This window comes from Carya illinoinensis, chromosome 15 (assembly GCF_018687715.1).
Source record: "Carya illinoinensis cultivar Pawnee chromosome 15, C.illinoinensisPawnee_v1, whole genome shotgun sequence".
Taxonomy (NCBI): domain Eukaryota; kingdom Viridiplantae; phylum Streptophyta; class Magnoliopsida; order Fagales; family Juglandaceae; genus Carya; species Carya illinoinensis.
The window spans coordinates 39,007,888-39,028,091 of NC_056766.1; the positions used below are offsets into that span (position 1 = coordinate 39,007,888).

The 20,204-nt window shown below is 31.2% G+C and overlaps 1 protein-coding gene across 1 annotated transcript; it reads right to left on the reverse strand.

Moving 5' to 3' along the window:
- Position 1: 1 nt before the first annotated feature.
- On the reverse strand, positions 2–5,689 carry LOC122296296 (annexin D5). Its single transcript, XM_043105870.1, has 6 exons — positions 5,531–5,689; positions 4,489–4,634; positions 2,885–3,103; positions 1,861–2,076; positions 1,645–1,734; positions 2–434 (listed from the first exon to the last, which is right to left on the reverse strand). Exons 1-6 carry the CDS (start codon positions 5,604–5,606, stop codon positions 231–233), a joined length of 951 nt encoding a protein of 316 aa, XP_042961804.1. The 5' UTR covers positions 5,607–5,689; the 3' UTR covers positions 2–230.
- Between the last annotated feature and the right edge of the window lie 14,515 nt (positions 5,690–20,204).

Here is a 20,204-nt window from a genome sequence, read left to right on the forward strand (position 1 = left end):
ATGAAACAAAGCAGCTATTTAAATTACAAAACTAATACAAACAAATCACTATGGTACAGCAAGCCGAGTTGCCTATCCTAAGAAGGAAATATCTTTACATATGTTACAACATTTAACACGTTATTTCCACACTCAATGAAACTTAAATCATCACACAATCTGAGACTGTACAACTGAATCGAGTTGCATAAGCACATCCTTCAAAAGCACCGATCATATCTATCTTTTGGCTAGTGGTTGGGACCCAAAAGAGATAGAAGAAAAGTCCTGTAATGACCTGATGTTTCTGAGTGGACTGCATCATTCAATGTCTTCTTGTATTTCTTCAGGTATTCGACTTTTATGTACTGCATATCTATCTCAGTCCTCGTCACAATGACCCTCACCAGGGTGGTGTCATCAGTCCCCAAACCCTTCATAGATTTACGCAACACCTGCAAAGTTTCAGTGGTTGTAAGACACATCCATGTGTTTATTACTACAATAATTAAAATAGTCAGTAAATTCTTGAGCACCATAGTCCCAAAATAACTGGCCAATGCTTTTCCAGACAAACAAGCGATACGGAAACAGAAAAAAACAGTCTGGCTAATCATAATTTAATATCTATCAAGTTTCAAATCCAAATCCAGATGGATTTAGTCATTAATCAATGGGTTAGGTCCACTAGGTCATTGTTGGTTTATGATCTTTACAATGGAATTCATTCGTATGATTGAAGGGAACATTTAGTGGCTCAATAAGACGGAAGTTATGCAACAGCTACAAAACTATTATAATGCCAGCAATTAGAAATCGATCCTTGTATTCGATGTTATAGGCCTTATTCACACAATGGAAAAATAATGCGTAAAGATTTAGGCTCCATTTGGTTTCAAATAGTCTCAACCCATCTTATCACATCTTATCTTATTTCATCTTAACATTCAGACACCATTCAAACATAAACATTTTTCAATTTCAAATTTTCAATTTTTCAGCTTTTTCATCTAATCATTACCTATAGATTTTCCAAACTTCCAAATAAAACACAAAAACAATTTAACTTTTTCAAATCCCAAATCAAGAATTATATTTTAACAATATTTTAACAATATTTCAACTTTATAATTTTTTTATTCAACTTTTTCTCTCTTCTTTCCCAAAACCCCATAAAACATCTTAATTCAAACAATTTCACTACTATTCACATACTATCTAACCACTAAAATTTCTCATTTCATCTCATCTGTATAACCAAACGAGGCCTTAGACTTTAGACCACTCATTATTTTCTGTTGCTAGAATGAAACACTAAGCTTTTAACAAAATGATTTCGATGATCTAGCTGATTTTTACCATACATGACATGCCATAATTTATTTAGTTTTTTAATCAGCGTTGTTCTGACTTACTGTTCCTGAAATTTAGGAACGTAGTCCATACAGGATCATCCTACATAAAGAGACATGTGTACCAGATAACACCACTATTTACATTTTCATTTTCTGCCAAATAACGTCTGCTGCAATATGAAATCTCAGAGGTAACATTTAGTTTGCCTTTTTATCATGAAGCGTCCCCTTTTTTAATAATTTCATGATTTCTCCAATGTAACCAAATTCAGCTTAGAGAAACAACAGCTCAGCTTAGAGTGGATGATACCTTTGCAAAGTATTTTGCAGGATTCTCTGAGCACCGTAAAATTGTCAAAAGAGCATATTCGAAGAGCCCAGACGTTTCACCCTTTACCGCCTGAGATAAGTTCAGTTTGGCTTAGTGTCTGACAAACATTGCAAGAGTTAAAAGGCCTCCTTTCTTCAGGCATATAAATTAAACAACAATAAGCAAAAAGATACAGACTGTAAAAACAAGATATACCTTTTTCAGTGAACTTCCATACATGTCATTGTAAGCATAACTAATAGCAGCCAATTGTGCCCTGCTTCGCTCACTAAATATGCGGATAAAGGTCTTCTCATCTGTTCCCAATTTCTTCTCCCCTGCTTTATAAAGAGCCTTTGCATCCTTCTGGGTTATCTCTCTGTCAACTTCCAGACCTTCATAACGGAGTGTTCTTACATATGCAAGCAATAGCTACACAAAGTATTTTGCATCAAGACATTGATAAATTCATTTCCCTTTATATTTTTAAAAGAAAATTATCAAATATGAGGTAGGCATTAAAATGGTTAAGCATGGAAAGGGTTCATGATTCAAGCTGGATTTCGTGAAAAGTTCAGAGGTAGCATCAATAAGGAAATCTGTTAACGGCCTTAACTCAAAGACTAGACTAAAAGAGCGATCCTTCATAAAAAGAAAAAGAAAAAGAACATATGGAACCAGTTATAATCATAAATCATGCATCAGGTCACCCCTCACTATAGATATAGTATTGCAAAATTCTCTTGTGTCAGGACCAAAGAAAAAGAAAAAGAAAAAGAACATATGGAACCAGTTATAATCATAAATCATGCATCCGGTCACCCCTCACTAGAGATATAGTATTGCAAAAATCACTTGTGTCAGGACCAAAGAATCCCTCTATTTCATGATCCAGTAACAGATGCCATAAATGACTTTCTTGGGACCTAATTATTACTTTTATACGCCTAATCTTCAATGCACATGCCATGTGCTAAGGATCATACTACACATATGCCTTCAGATCTTATACAAAATATCAGGAGACAAAAAATAAAAATAAAAAATAAAAACAAAATGATAATAATTTTTTCAAAATGCAAAGCATGCGGACAGAAAAAAAGAGTAGCAAAAATGAGATAACTGGATGAAAAAATTCTCAAAAATTCTCCTAAAAAGGAAAGCTAAGGATGTATTTCTCCAAAGCAAAATACCCATACTTGACTAAAGCAAGATTGAGAAATATAGAAAGAAATTATACCTTTTTATGATCTCCAGAGGCACTGCTTTCAATATCATGTTCAAGGGGAACCCCAAATTTTGAGTGATATATTTGCTTCAAATGCTGTATCTGGGATGGGGTACGGGAACAGATTACTTCAGTGGCAGCTTCAAGGTTCTTTGTCTCTATACGTAATCCCTGCCAGACTATTAGTGCATCACGTCCCGCCGGATCGTGCATCCAGAGCAGAACTGCTGTCTAAGGGATGATTATAAGATGATCATTAGTTAAAAAATACATAAACCAAAGAAAAGAAAAAGGGATATTGATCAAGATGCTTTGCCACAGCTCTTTGCAAAATACCATCATATACAATTTTTTTCCAGTTAGCTGAGTGAAAAAGACAAAAAAGAATAAAATAAAAGAGAAAACAGATCAAAGAGTACACACGCTCCACATACCTCAGCCTAAAACAATTAAACAGTGTGTAACAAGTCCTGGAACTGCATTTATTAAACGACAAATATTCTATTATAACCTCATTTGTTTTCATAGATGAGATGAGATAAGTTGAGATTAAAGTTGAAAGTTGGATATAATATTATTAGAATATGTTGTTTTAATATTATTTTTGTATTGGGATTTGAAAAAGTTGAATTGTTTATTTTATTTTGTATAGGAATTTGAAAAGGTTGTAATGATTAAAATGAGATAAGATGAGAGTTTTCTTAAAGTAAACAAGTTAGCATGCATTGAGGTATTATACAATAAATAGAACCTTTATAGAGTCTCAAGGCTGGTTTGGATACTAAGAATATTTTAGAATAGTAGTGAAATAATTTGAGTTAATATGTTTTATTGGGTTTCGGAAAAAGAGAGAGAAAAAGTTGAATAAAATATTATAAAGTTAAAAATTGTTTGAATATAACTTTTTAATATTATTTTTGTTTTGAAATTTGAAAAAGTTGTATTGTTTTTTGTGTATTTTTTTTAAAGTTTGGGAAATTGTAATGACAATGATTAGATAAAACAATTGAAGATTTGAAATTAAAAAGTGTTCTGTACTTGAGTGATATTTGAAAAGGAAATATTTGCGAATATCTGACAATACCTGAGAACAGTTATGTTCCCAAACATGCCCTCAATGTTATTATTTTGATCCCCAAAGTTTTAGTTAAGCAACTCAATCTTATATCCCCTGTTTTCCTATGTTTATATGTAAGTGATGAGAAACCTCATAAATTTTGCTTAAGAGAAGAGAGGGAATGGAACACGAGCAATTTATATAGTGTCATGGTAACCCTGATCATCAAAAAGTTATAATGGATAGGTTCTTTAAGTTATTTTAAAATTAAAGAATATTTGTGAATCCATTTGGTACAAAGTTCAGAGAACAAAAAAGCCCTATTAGGAAAACTAAAAGACCATTGATTTCAAATGTTTAACCAAATATATTATTATATCATAACAAAATTATTGATGTAGTTATATTTATTATATCTTCATTTAATGAATTTAACTTAATGACATATTATTTAATTTTCGATAACATAATAAGATAATTGATGATGTGACATTATAAGAGGGAAGGTCCATGCTTTAACAATTATATAGTATTTAGATATATAGATAGGCATTAGTACCTCTAATTTGCCAGTAAGCTCTTTAGACAAGCGTTTCAAGAGGTCATCAGAATACATTGTTCTATATTCTTGTTGGATAAGGGCACGCTGTGTTGAGTCCCGATGAGCAAGAATATTGACTACTGCTGCAGTATCACACCCGAACCCTGGAAATTCAAATAAGAAGATTATGAAACAAATATTCCACCTTCGCAATGCAACTTATTGAAACATCAAATTTCCAATTGCAGACACAATGGGAAATCGCAATATGCATAAATAACAGCCCACAGAAGGAACATAGAGGACAGCTCCTATTGGAGAATTTGGCAAATGTATAACTACCAACATGTTGTACAATAAAAATGTAGGGAAGTGGTGGCAGAACTGGATGTATATCACCAGGAACTACAACTCATAAATATTAACACCATCTTAGATTGAACCTCCGTTGCATGGGTGTACAAATCATCTCCCTGTCCTTACGACATATCATGTCTATTTCTTTGGTATACTACCACAAACTCGGTGTAATTTGGAGCAAATAAAACTTTCATATTCTCCATCTCAATTGACGGATTCTAGCACCAATGCACGTGTGTACGCATGAAAAATGAAAATTGACCTTCATTATTGGCTGGAACAGAGCTTCTATGCTTCCAGATCCAAAAATAAAAGCTAGTTATTGTGCTAATTGAGGGCCAGAGTTTCATGTCTCAAATGTGACCGCATGAGAACTAGCGGCGGTAATTATAATTATCAACAAAAAGAAAAAAATTTCGAAATTCAGAACAAAAATTGTAACCCAAAACCTAGGTTTATGAGGAAAAAAGTTTCCTATTTGCGCAATCACACTATATGCAACAAAACGAAACAACAAAAGAGGTCTTCTAAGGGAAGCAAAGCTGGTATAATATCTGCGTCATTTCACTGATTGCATGAATATTTTTTAAAATTTCCAACGGTGGATCGGAAAAAGTAGCAAACGAGGCATGAGATAAGAGCATTATGAAAACAACCTGACAAGAAGAAATCCGATACAAAAGAAGGAGAAAGTTAGTACCCTTGAAAGCACGGTAAAGCGCTATAGCGTCGTCTCTTGGGGAAGTGGCAACAGGAGAAAGAATCAGCGTCGACATTTTTTCTCAGTTCCAAAATCTCTCGATCGATCTTCTTAACTTTGCGTTTGTTTTTGTAATAAAATGCTTGAAAACAGAGGCTCTCCTTCCCTCCATTAAATACTCTCTTCAGGGCAAAAACTTTATTTATTTATTTATTTATTTATTTCATTTAATGAACACGCGGCATCCCATCCGTATTTCTAGACATTATCTAATAATATTAATTTCGTATTAGATATCCGTATCTTTCACATTTAAGACGTGTCGGTCTCTCACCATTATCCAAACACCTCACAAGGAGTCCTGCTATCCGTACGAACAAAAAACGCGTTCGGCTACGCGCTGATTTCACTGCAGGGTCATCGTTAAATAAATATAAAACAAAATAGCCGCTTGAAAAGAGGACAAATTTCTCATCCAAACGGTCAAATTACAATAAAGACGTTGGAAAATTGGTTTGAATTTATTTTCACGTAACGACAAAAACGGTGGTCCAAACTAAGAAAACATTAGTTTTTTATAAAAGTTTTGCAATATGTAAGTTTACATTTGCAATTTTTTTTTCTTAAACTAATTAAATTTTTATATTTATTATCAATAAACAAAATATTTAGTATAAGAAAAAAATAAAAATAAATAAATATAATGTGTAGTTTGTAAATTTATTGACATAATTTTTCTTTTTTAAATAGTTAAAAGCTTTAAAAGAATACACGAAAATAAAAATAATTTTTACACTATCAAGATCTGAGTCAAAACCCCCATGTGTGGCTATAGAGTCACTCTTTAATAAAAATATTATCATCTTATAATATTATTACGAGACATTATAAAAAATTAAATTTGAGTAGGTAATTTATAAATTACTATTATTATTTATAAATAAAACAAAATTATAAATATTATGCAATAATTAGTGAAATCCACATATATAAAATGTTCAAAAAGTTAAAATCATCTCATCTAATTTAAACATATAAAATTTTTAAAAATCATTTCATCTTATCTCAAGTTAACAATATTATTACTATTTACAAATCATTTCAACTCATCTTATCTCATTTAAGATGTGTTTGGATGTTAAATACTCTCAACACTTTTCAACATATTTCATTATTATTCATTACTTTTTATTACTATTCAATATTCTATTATTACTTTTTATTTACTTTTTCGTTACTATTAAGTATTCATAATATATATCAAGACTTTTCAACACTCAAATCTAACCTTAATCTGACTATCCAAACGAACCTTTAATCTGGACAATGGAACCTCCCAACAGCAAAACTCTATCCGTTTGAACTTTCTCTCTCCTGTTTGAAATTTGTCTATTCTGTTTGAAAAAATTGCTCGGGTTGCTCTATAATATTATTATTATTGTGATTTTGTAAACCGAAACAAAGAGATAGGGCCATGAATGAATGCTGAAATCCCCTCTCACTAGTCACTACCCATCACAATAACGTTGGTTGCAAATCTGTTTCAATTCTGTCTGTTTCAGTTGGTCTATATTCATTTTTCTCTCTTTGGTGAAATTATTTAATCAAGTTGTTCAAGCTTCTGATTAATTGCTTCTTCTTTTTTAAATAATTACAGGGATTTAAGAGGTTGATGAAGGCACGATCAAGACTCTGGCTTTTTGTTTCTGCCATTTCTTACTTTGCCTCACCAAGAAAAAAAGAAAAAAAGGAAGCAAGGGTTTCTAAGATGGGAGATTTAGGTTTCGTAATCCAAACGAGGCCTTAGGTTCGTTTCTAATCCAATTTTTGCCATGGAGAAAAAACTGTAGGTTTATGAGATGGAAGATGCAAGAGAGTTCTATTTCTCATCTAATGCTCCTCTATTTTGGTTTTTGATTTTTTAATAAAAGGCAGACAAGTAGTGACACATGTAACTACCATGTTTGTGTGTAAAGGGGTTGCATTTTTCATTTATAAGTATAGCATTTTCCAAAAGGTAATTATATTAGACATAGAAATTTCGCATGTTGTTTTAAAAAAATTAAAAAAAAATTACGGAAAAAACAAATTGAGTACACGGACTTGAACATTCTAAAATTATATCTTCCATTACTCTTCTACAAATAATTCATATGTATTCTTGATTTGGTAAATCTCGTTTCATAATTTTATAACAAAATGATAAAACTACGGATTTCATGTTCAATTTAAACACTAATTTTATGAAAAATGTTGTATATATTTATAATTTTACGTATATAATTATACGTGTTGATATGTCGACTATTAAAAATAGTAAAAATGTTAAATTTTAAAATTTAAATTAAAAAAATATTGATAAAATGAGATTAATACGTATAATTATACATAAAATTATGATCATGAGAATTCAGCCAATCATCCAATATTTTAGTCTCCCAATGTGTAAAGTTCGCATATTAGGAAAGAAAAATTATAAACATAAGCCCACACACCACACATCATATTTTTTTTTCTTTTATCAAATATTTAGTATGTAGATAATGAGTAGAAGAATTCAATTAGTTTTAAAAAAATAAACTTAAAAAAAAATATGTGATGTGTGGTGCGTGGACTTATGTATAACAAAGCTCATTTAAAAAAGTCATGGGTCACAAAATCAATTGACGCATTAAATCTCGCAACAAATTCAATAACGCGAAGCATACTCATTATTAAAATACTTCAACAAAAACTGCCTAGGACCATCTTCATGTTTTATGATTCCACAAACGAAGAAGGATGGATAAACTCAGTAAATGAGCTATTTCACTACAAGCAAGAGTCTAATAAAATGTCAAGGTAGCAGGTGGTCAAGAGAGCCCACTTGAAGACTTTGAGATATCTACCGTATTCACGAACAGATTTTGTGTTACACGAAAACAAGAGACACAGAACAATAAATTAGACTAGTGTCACACATATGCACAATTTTATACGTACTCAGTGACAATCTCATTTTATCATTTTTTTTTTTTTTAATTTAAGTTTCAAATTTTAAATTTTAAAATTTTTACTAATTTTAGTAGTTGGCACATCAATTTGTATAATTATGTAAGTAAAATTATAATTATATATAGCATTTTCTTTCTCCAGTCTTGTACGAGCAAATGATGTTGGATGGTCTATGGAAGAGAGTTTTGTACCCGGCTAAGTCAAGCTTGGCTTACTTCGCCGAAACCAGAGGCCTGCGATTTAGTGGGCCATGAAATGAAAAGGCAACCCTGACTGGCCCAAGAAGGGAGGAACAAGCAACATACTCTCAAATGTGCCGCATTAAAAAGGAGAATGGAGTTAAGATCCGATCCCCAACAGGATTAGTCACATTACATGAGACGCCGAATGATCCTCACTAGAGGTCAATGTCCTTTCCTTGAAGGAACGACTGCAATAAATACAACCACATGCTGTTCGAAACAAAAGTTGATCATTATAAAGGCAGAAAAGTGCGTGACATCTCGAGAGATGGGGGTATAAATAAAAGAAATCGTGCAAATGAGGAAAGTTAATAACTCTTATCAAACTCTTGAATATTTTTCTCTATTTTTTTTTTTTACTTGGATATTATTTCTGATTTTAATATCGAAAGTGTCACACATACATCCAACCACCTCTTTTCATTCCTTTTACAAATACTTGATGACGGTGTTGGTAGTTGGTATTATGAAACATGTCTAAAGTGTCGAGATTAGTATTATGGAGACCTCTTATGAAATCATGACTTATATGCCATAAGCATGCTATCTCCATAGCATATCATGTTTATTATAACTTTTTATTTGTATTAAAATGAAATATCGTTTGAGCAATTAAATTAATGACATGGTAAAATAATGGACTTTTACATAAAGATAAATTGTTCTTACTTTTAAATAAAACTACATGAAAAATTGCATTATTTTGATATGATGTTTGGAAGCTGCGTAGAATTGGAGCATGGAAGATATAACCAAGTACGTGTCAAAGATCAAAATAGACCCGAAATCCAAAACCGTGTGTACAAACCGAACCGAGTGGAATTGAGGCCCACGCGTTTGCAGAGGCGAGTTGGATTGATTCCGACTCTGCAACTACCTAACTACTTTGACTTCTTCAACTTCTTGTAATTAAGGTAACATGAACACGGAAAGTGGCAACTTCTTTCGTTTGGACCCTTGTGGCCGGAAGTACTCGCTTGCGTTCGAGTCCTACGGTTAGAATTAATGAGAAATACATGTGTTGTTGTCAAAACTAAGGTTGAAAAAAAATTTCATTAGGTTGATTCAGCTTGTTTCGAAATTAAGATTACAGTCTAATTTTAAATTGAGTATATAATATATATATTTAATTATTAAATTTATTTTAATTCAAAAAATTGAGTATAATATATATATTTAATTATTAAATTTATTTTAACTCAAATTTTTTTTATGTATGTGATTTATAATTTTTTTAATTTTTTATAAATATATTTAAAATTATCTTAAATGAGCCTCATAAAATATACTCAATTATATCAAGTTGTTACTATTCATAAAGAACTAAACTTAACTTAACATCCAAACATGACCAATCTACTCTAATCGAATCGGTAAAAGATTATACGATTTTAACGAACTTTTTTAATCATAATTGAACCATTATAATCGACCAGTTAATAGACCAATTTTAACCGATTCAAAATTGTATTTAAGTTGTCTAACAACTTGTTTTTCTTTTTCATTTCTTGTACAAAAATACGATAGTACTAAACATATATCAGTTCTTTCATTATTGTATTCAACAAGAATCGTAGAAAAATTGACATATACACATGTTATTTTGTTTAGATGAACAAAATAATTAGGAGATGAATTAATATTTTATATTAAATTTGTGGTTACGCAAAAAATACTATATCTGCTATGTGCTTATAACTTAATCGGCAAAAAAATATCGACAATTGGGATTAAATACATAAAATACATATTTATTGAAACTATTTAGATTCATATAATTTTTTTGTTATTGAAACTAGTCAATTAAATTATATTTTATATTCTTTTATACATCATATAAAATGTTTAAATGACATTATATATACTTTTTAATACTTTTTATTGACCTTGAAATAACCGATTAAAAACTATTATCAATAGTCTAGTTCAATTTGTTGAATCGTTCGATTCATTGAATTGTCCTACCTGACTCTGATTTTTTGAGTATTGGTCCAAATTAGAGACATGTATAAAATGGGTATATGGGCATTTATTTTTATATGTATAAAAAGAAATGATATTTACATTAGTAGGTGTACAATTATCACACATTTTTTTAAAAAAAATGAATAAATTTATAATTTATATAAAAAAATTTTAATTATGGACTCGACTTTTATTAAAGATAATGCACAGAATTTATATATTCTAAAACTATAGCGAAGGTTACTCGGCCTCATCAAATTTAAATAATAACAAGAAAAGATATTGATATCTACGTTACGACACTGTCAAATTAAAATGATTAAATTAAATCTAATCGAAATCAAAGGATTTGATGACGTGGCCCGTGTATACAAAAACAGGGATTATAGTTCAGGGTTTTGCTACACAACCTCCCAACACCCCAACATCCCAATTTTTTTTAATTTTTTAATTTTTTTTTTGAATTTATTCTTTTTAAATTAATTTAATTATTTTATTCATTATTTATATATTAAATATTTGATAAAATATAAAATAATAAAAATTAAAAAAAAGATAGGGTATTGGGATGTTGGGAGGTTGTGAAGATTTTTTCTATAGTTCAATCGTCTACCGCACTGATTTGTCAAAAAAAAAAAAAAAAGAAGTTTGGTTAAAGGGGAGTTTTTAGATTTTTTAAAAAGATGAGATGTGTTCTTATTGGATTTCTTTGAAGCAATGTGGAAAATGAGCAAATATATTTCAAAGTTATTTAAATATAGTTTTTTAAGTTATTTTTATTATTTTTATATTCTTTATTTTCTATTAAAATCCAGGTAAATAATTGGATAAAAAATTGATATAAAATCTGAGATTAAAGAATATTTAGATAGAGGTTAGATATACATATATATATATATATATATATATATTTTTATTGAATTCCAATTATTTACCAGTTACTAAATCTATAATTTTTCTAATTCAAATGAGTAATTATGATTTTGATATTTTATTTTAAATTATAAAACCAAATGTGATTATTTACTATATTGCCAATAAAAGAAGTTATATTTTAATAGCAATCAGATCCAATCACTTTTTTTTAAAATTGAGTACGTAAGACTTACACATTTTAAAACTATATTTAATATTACTCTAATAATATTTGTGAGTTGTCTTGAGTTTTAAACCATTCATGGATGTGTGTATTTATCTATTATATGAATAATTAATTGGAATAAATGATTATATAGAATTGTAGTCCGTGTATCATTGAGTTTATTTGAATTTAACGTCTTGAATCCAAATCTCATTCTAAAGATGTTAATATGAGTATTTACATGTCGTTTGGATTGAGAAATCATCTCATCATTATAATTTTTTCGAATTCCACACAAAATATAATAAAAAATTCAACTTTTTTAAATCTCAATTTAACTTTTTCAAATTTCAAAACAATAATAATATTAAAAAATAATATTCTAACAATAATTTAATTAACTTTTAACATTTATCTAAAACTATCTCATCTCATTTCTAAATCCAAATTTACTAAGAAGACAATATATATAGATTTAAGTTATTCTCAATAGTTAAGAGTGTGAAACAAATAAACCCAGAAAATAAATTTTACAATATTAATTGAGCATTTAATACTATCTAAAAGATTTAACTAAAAATAATAAATATTTATAATTCACTTTATTGTTATTATTAAATACTGCATTCCTATATTACTCCCATTTCATTAGGTTGACATTAATTGATTAATTTTTGAATTAATTCTTATTTTCTAAATCATCATATGCCTTACTTATATCCAATTTAACAACCATATAACCTTGTATTGTGACGCCCCCGACTCCAACGTATGGACACATAGAATTGAGGCGTTCGGGATAATAACGACACAGGTCATACATTCCATCGCCACATATTAAGTGTGTGTACATGCAACACGTTTACAACAAATAACACAGTGGAATAATTAAAGTCGGTCAACTAAGTATCATAATTGTTTAAATACAAGTTTGCTTAAAAATAAGCGTACCAAAAAAATATTACAATTAACCAGTATAAATATAATACAAAAAAACAACAATAAACAAAAGTAAGAAATAAATCACAACCCATGAGTGATTCCCAATCACTCATCTAGCAGAGCCACATCCTCAGACTCTCTTCGTCATCTGTATCAAAATCTATGGTACCAAAAATGGTACCACAGGTAAGTAATAATCCAAACAACCCATAAGATAAAAATATATTAAAGTCATAACAATATGCATGAATGTGATGCCATATGCATGAGATTCGAAAATAAACATTTTCCAAAAGGAAAACTCTATTGGTAGTTAAATTTGTGCAACCTTGCGCACCCCTAATGATATGGAATGGATTTAATGAAATGATGTGGATTGTGCTTTAGGTGGGAGACGAAAACTTGAAACGCTGTGGATTGCTTTTAACGGATTCCTTCTTCCCCAACCCTTCTCCTTCTTCCCCCATTCCCCTAGAAGCTCTTCTCCCTTGTCCCATTCCCTCTGTAACTTTTGCAAGTCAAAAATCGAAGTTCATCCGGCATCTCGCAAACGAAAGTGCTCTCCTCCCTCCAGTGAATGATTTCCTTCAGTATCTCTCTCTCTCTCTCATCAACGAGACCCACAAGGACCACAATTCTCAAAGACGTCCGGTCCAGGTTTCGTTCACTTCCTATCTCTAAATTTTATGACTGAAAAACAAACGGAAAAAGATGTTAAAATATCTAGTAATTTCCATCAATTAGAAATAGAGCTCCTCTCCCCTGCCTTTTCGCAATCCCTAATATTCAAGCCTCTCAATGTTTTCAAAAACTTCGAAACACCATCAAAACAATTACTCCCATTCTTCTTCCTCGTCAAAATTGATGACTTTCACGCTTGTTTGAAACTTCTTGCTCTCTCTCTATACCTTTATTCTTGATAAAGGAAAAAAAAAAAAGGAAGGAAAGCTAAGTGCTTCACTTATGTGGAAAACTTTTATATTATATTAAATAAATAAATAAATAAATTTCCTTGAAGTGGGAAAAGATGATCATTTTGTCTATCTGAGTTAAAAAAAATAATTATGGGTAAAATCTTGCTCCAATCTGGGTTTTGATAAAAACACAACGCATAATAAAAAAGAATTGGCTTTTGATCCTCGGACTCATTGGATTGAGAGTGCTGTGCTCCTTGAAACTCTTCTCAAGAAAAGCAAATTTCTCTTTGTTGAGTCTGAGTTTCTTCTGAGTCAACTCATTTTTGTCATCATCGCTGGCTAAGTCTCAACCTCCAAATTTGTCCACCATTCCTAACACATAAATCCATCTGATGTGATAAAACTGTACTGTTTGGAGAAGATATCCTTAGTTTAGCTTCTTTTATTTTTTTTCTTTAAATTTACTAAATTGCCTTGCCAGGTCAGCAAGGGGTGCACGAATTGGACTATCCGTAGTAGAATTGTTTCCAAAAATAATCATTTTTCAACACACGCCAAAATCCCATTTTTGGCCCACAATATTTCATTGAAAACATTTCATCGCCATTATCCTAGATAATGGCTCAAAAATTCAATCTCGCAATTTTTCCAGAAAATAGCCCAATAACCAACTATCAGAGCACTATAGGCAGGACTATACCAACATCCCTAGGCATGCACCTAGGCGGGAATCATAGGCATGACTCTATCGCTGTCCATGTTTACCACCATTCCTACAGTGATTCTCTATCAAACCGTTCAATCAGTTCATTTCAAACACATGTAAAATCCTTTCTGGTATAAAAATCCAGTTTCCAAATATGCACATGAACATGCATTCAATTACATGAAAACCCACTTTTCCTTTTTCCAACACATGTACATGCATGCACCATGCAAAGTAAATGACAAGACAAATTATCCAATAAACCCAACATCATCCAAACATAAATAACTTCATCCTCAAATCCATTCGACTCTCGACTCTTCGGACTCAGTTCGGTACAACCAACTAAATCACAATGTATTATTAAAGTAAAAATATATTTAAATTTTAAAAGAAGTTTGGAAAATACTTATAGCGCTATAAAATATTTTTCAAAGGATCATAAAGGTGCAAAAAGCGACGACAATGCAATGTAATAGTGCAAATCGCACTAAGGCCGTGGGTCTCAAAATACCCACTTTTGAATAGGGATAAACTAAGACTTGGAATTATTAGGGAATGGCTTAGAGATGTTGGTGAAACTAATGAAAGTGATGGTTGGCCATGGGTGGCGGTGAAAACAGCGGTATGAGTAAAAAATGGCCCAATCGGATTTTTGCTCGTGGTGGTTGCTTCGGCGACGGATCGAAACTGAAAATTGGTGGGTTAGTTCAGCAAGAGGCATGTGATGAAGTGGTGAAGAAATGACGGCTGGAGGTGAAGTGACGGCGGCATTAGAGCAAATGGACGCTAAGGCTTGAGGGGGCTCGTGGTGGCTAATGGCTGTGCAGGAGGGGCTGGAAATTGGTTGGTAGGTGCGCCGACCGGTGGGGGATCGAACAGTGGGGGTGGTGTAGGTCATGGAGGCGTAGGCGGCGGTGCTGGGCAAGAGGAAGAAAACGAATGAAGGGAGAGGGAGAGAGGGAGGGTCGCATGGGGTTGAGGGAAAAGCAGGGAAGGAAAAGAAGAAAAAGAAAAATAAGAAAACAAAAAGAGGAGAAAAGAAAAAAGAAGGAAAAGAAACGAGGTCCGGTCTTTTCCAACTCAGGGTGTAACAGCCCGTTAGAAATTCAATTGTGGAATTTTTATTGACTTCAGGAACCTCGTGAAAACTCTATAAACTTTCACGAATCCACTAATCGCATAGGTTTTAGCCTGTCAACATAGTTAGTGTTATCACTCACTATGGTGCCAGAAATGTGATTTTAATTATTTGAGATAGTTAGAAGTGTCAGAATATATTATAGTCTACACAACTAGGCTTAATTGAATATTTAGGATTTTTCAATACTAAGTTTATTACGTTTATTTTTGGAGTGAATAATAACCTCGATAAACAACTAAGCGCAGTGTTTTCAAAATCACAGTGTGAAATGTTCAAATTAGGTTAGCGAAATTTTATTTGAACACTTGGCAAGATCTTAACCACACATAATGAATAGTATTAGATACTTGGCACAAAGAGAAACCATTAGATGGAATTGTGAAGGAAATCAAGGTGTGAGATCATGACACCTAAGCAAAATACACATTTAGAAAATATCTTAAGAATAGAGATTTAAAATACACATGGAAAGATTTTAGCCACCTTACTCTTCCAAGTCTACTCCACATTTGGAAAATATCTTAAACTGATTTTTGTAGATATTATTGGATAGAATATTTTGAAATAATCTTTTATAGATATTTTGGGTAGGAGAAAACTACACTCAACTCTCAACTCCAGCATTATCATCTTCCTTATCTTGTCCATAAGCATCTCCAGCCATCACCTACAAACTTATCTTCATTTACATGTTCCTTTAAAAGAATATCAAATACTTTCTCTCGGATAGCTTTTAGGAGTTCTTTTGCACACCCATTTCGAAACTTTTGTAAGTATTTTATCATAAAGTCTCCTTCATATAAGTTGTTCGTTTTTTAGTCTAATTTACATGGATATCTTATTTGTCCCATTTGAAGATCATTTGGTCAGTCAAATATTATATAAACTATAGAAAGATCATTCTAGGAGATAAACTGGAGAATATGTTATAGTTTGGAGTTTTTGACCAAGCTAATGGATAGATATTGGTACGAAATTTTTATGGAGTATTGTTAACATGTATATGTGACTATTGGTTGAGGATTTTTGCATGATTAAAGGTTTTGATGAAATATTTTCTTAGATTTAGAAACTTAGAAACTGGAAGAAGAAAAACAATTTTTGTTTTGAGAAAGTTTAACTCTTTGGTGGTCTAAACCTATTCTAATGACTTTAATAATTTTATTGGAGGATTCTAAGTATCTTATATACATGTTATATTATTATTTTGAAGATATTTGATGTTAGTTTCAAAGATATGAAATTTTATGCAAAGAGATATTCAGATAAGCCAAACTGTGGATATTCTTGGCTAAATTTATGTTTTGGTTAATTTCTAACCATGTGATCTTGAATTAGAAGCTTATATATGTTTTAGGACATCTTTTTAAATCATGTGATGGTTTAGTTTGAAGATCATCTATTTATAAGTCATAGATCAAGAGATTTATCAAAACTAGTTGAGGAAAAAGTTTTTGTTTTTGGACTAAGTGTAAAACCAAAATCTCCAAATGTTATTTTGTGATTTTGGTGACTTTAGTTTGATGATTTAAAGTATGGTTGATGTTAGGATGATATTATGAATATGTTAGAAGTAAGATTTGATTTTTGAAATTCTTGGAGATGTTTTGATTTAAGTTCAAAACTTGTGATTCAAGTGCTTGGATCTTTTTACAAAAAAGTTTAGTGTTAATTATTAGCTTTTTCTAAATGGATGTTTTAAGTATGGTTTTGAACTTAGGATTGGAAGATGTTTGTTGCAAAATTTTGGTTTAAGCATGAGTTTTGAAGTTTGAAGGAATTGCAACAAAAATCAAGGGAAATGACCTATGGATGTTTCGGCCATAGTGTGTTTTTCATAGTTGTATTTTGTTTTAAATTTTTCTGAGTTGATATTTAAGTTTAGGACAAAATTTACATGGGGAATGTAAATTTTGAAAACTTTTGGAATTAGTATGCAAAATCCTTAAGTTATGGGTAAAACGGTTATTTTCCCACATGTAGAGAGTAAAATGAAAATTTTATTCTTTAAGTTAGTATTTTCCATATTTCAAATTATTAGTGATTTAGTTCTAACTTTTAGAATCACTAATTACAGTTCCTCATGATCGCACTTGAAGTTTTATAAGAAACGCGGAGATCGAGGTAAGTTAGCTTTTAACTTACTAGCAGTCTATTGTGTATGTGTGCTAAGTAAAAGAACTACAGTGTATGTATGTGTGTTATCATATATGTCATGCCATGCCAAGTTATCACGTAATTGTCTATTATACAGAATTTATTCTGTCATCAATTTTTATCTGTTACATAATATATTCTGTTATGTATTACTGTACATTACAAGTACGTCATGCTAAGTATGTCATCTATTATATGTATGTCATGTCATGTAATATTCACTGTTGCAAGTATGTCATGTTAAATATGTTGTCTATTATATGTTATGCCATGTTACGAAATGTTTCTATCTCAAGTTGGTTATGTATTTCAAGTTATGTTCAAGTTACGTTATGTTACGTCAGGGCTTCAGTTCTTTCGTATTCCAGTGACGTTTCATCTTGATTACTTATGTATGGGGTCACAGCAATTGTGACGCATACACTACGTGAGACACAGCAATTGTGACACGTAGAATACATGGGGCCACAACAACTGTGGAGTATGTATTTAAGCAGTTAAAGAATAAGTTTCCATATAATACATGAGGCCACAACAACTGTGGAGTATGTATTTACACGTAGAATACATGGGGCCACAACAACTGTGAAGTATGTATTTTTCATGTTAAGTCAAGTTTGTGTAAAATACATGAGGCCACAACAACTGTGGAGTATGTATTTTTCATGTTAAGTCAAGTTTGTGTAAAATACATGAGGCCACAACAACTGTGGAGTATGTATTTTTCATGTTAAGTCAAGTTTCAGAACAAGTTCATGATAAGTCAAGTTTCAGATCAAGTTCATGTCAAGTCAAGTTCAGTTCATGTTTCAATTTAAGTTATGTCAATTATGCTATGTTGTATGCCAAGTTATACTTTAATTACTTATGAATTTGATTATACATTTATGCTTTTACTGTCATCCATGCATCATTAGCCTGTATGGAATTTTTTGTTAACTTGCTGAGATTTGTAATCAAATCTCACTGTAGTAGTCCCAACTACCATTCCCCCCAAATGGTAAATCTTGTTACAGGATCTGAAGGAGAATCAGGAGTGACCAACTAGACACAGTTGACTGAGCGATGATGCGACGTCAATGTTAATATAGTAATTAACGTAAATTACTACTTGTACAATGGAGTTGCATCTCCAGTACTTTTTGAATCATAATCATTTTGGACTAGTGTTATGATCTTAGTTGTTCAATGAATCTTTATATATCAAGTATGTTTTAAGCATTTGGGATATTTTCAATTTGGTGCATAGTATTGCTAAAGAAATAAATTATCCGCTGCGAATATTGCATAATATTAGATGCATGTTAGGAACATTGCATCTTATATGTCATGAACGGGGGCAGGTAACCTTGTGTTACATGTCTCGACGCTTCAAATGTTCGTCCAATCCCAAACGAAATTTGGGGGCGTCACACAGGGTCTTAAACTAATACAAAGAATATAAATTTTAAAACGACAAGTTAAATAAAATATTTTAAACACAGTGACTTAATAAAATAAAATAATAAAATCCAACAATAAACTACTTTAAAATAAGAAGCATTTTAAATGTAAAATAATAATTAATATTAAGAAAGCACATCAAAATAATTGTTTACAACTTAAAAATCATAAAATAAATCCAACAAAGATTCGATAAATTTAAAATAAGACAATCAATTTTTAAATCAATTAAAATACTTATTCAATAAAAATATACTAAAATACGGGTATCACATTCCATGTAGATGATTATGCATAATATGGAGGATTTCATATGCAATTATGCTATTGTCTATAATTAGTCGACCGGGCATAAAGGCACACTGGTTTGGAGACATAACAGAAGACAAAATCAACTTCAATCTATTTGGCAACACCTTAGTGATCATTTTGTAAGTCACATTACATAAACTTATAGGTCTATACTCAGACACTTTCTGTGGATTATTTCCTTTTTGGATAAGCACAATGTAAGTATGATTAAAGTCAGCAAGATCAGCATCAACATTAAGAAAAGATAACACTGTGTGACAGACTACATCTCCAACAATAGCCCAATGTTTCTAATAAAAATAAGCACCATATCCATCAGGGGCAAGTGCTTTGAAAGGGACCATTTGAAATAGAGTTGTTTCAATTTCCTCCCTTGTGAAGGGTTTTAAAAGATCAGTATTAACTGGCGTAATTTTTTCAGTAAGGGTAGCAAGACATATATCAATATTAGAAGGAGAAGATGTGATAAATAACCTCTTATAATAACCTGTGAAGGCCTATCAAATGTCCTTTGAGTCTGTACAGAGATTACCATGATCATTCATAACCTAGCTTATTTGATTCATTCTCTTTCTTTGACTTGCACAGTGATAATACTTTGTGTTCTTAATACTTATCCCATGTTGAAACCAATTAACTTTTACTCTTTGCTTTCATTTTAGGTGCATCCTATGCTGCAAATTATTAATTTCTTACTAGAGTTCATAAACTTCCTCAACTGATTCAACTTGTAAAGTCTGTTGCAGTAGTTCAAGTCTTTCTATCTTGGCC

Excerpts from the sequence above, each read along its gene's own strand:
- LOC122296296 (XM_043105870.1), bottom strand. The coding sequence starts at position 5,606 with ATGTCGACGCTGATTCTTTCTCCTGTTGCCACTTCCCCAAGAGACGAC. Across the intron at positions 4,635-5,530 it reads GCTTTACCGTGCTTTCAAGG|GGTTCGGGTGTGATACTGCA; the intron begins GTACTAACTTTC and ends TTGAATTTCCAG. Across the intron at positions 1,735-1,860 it reads ATGGAAGTTCACTGAAAAAG|GCGGTAAAGGGTGAAACGTC; the intron begins GTATATCTTGTT and ends AACTTATCTCAG.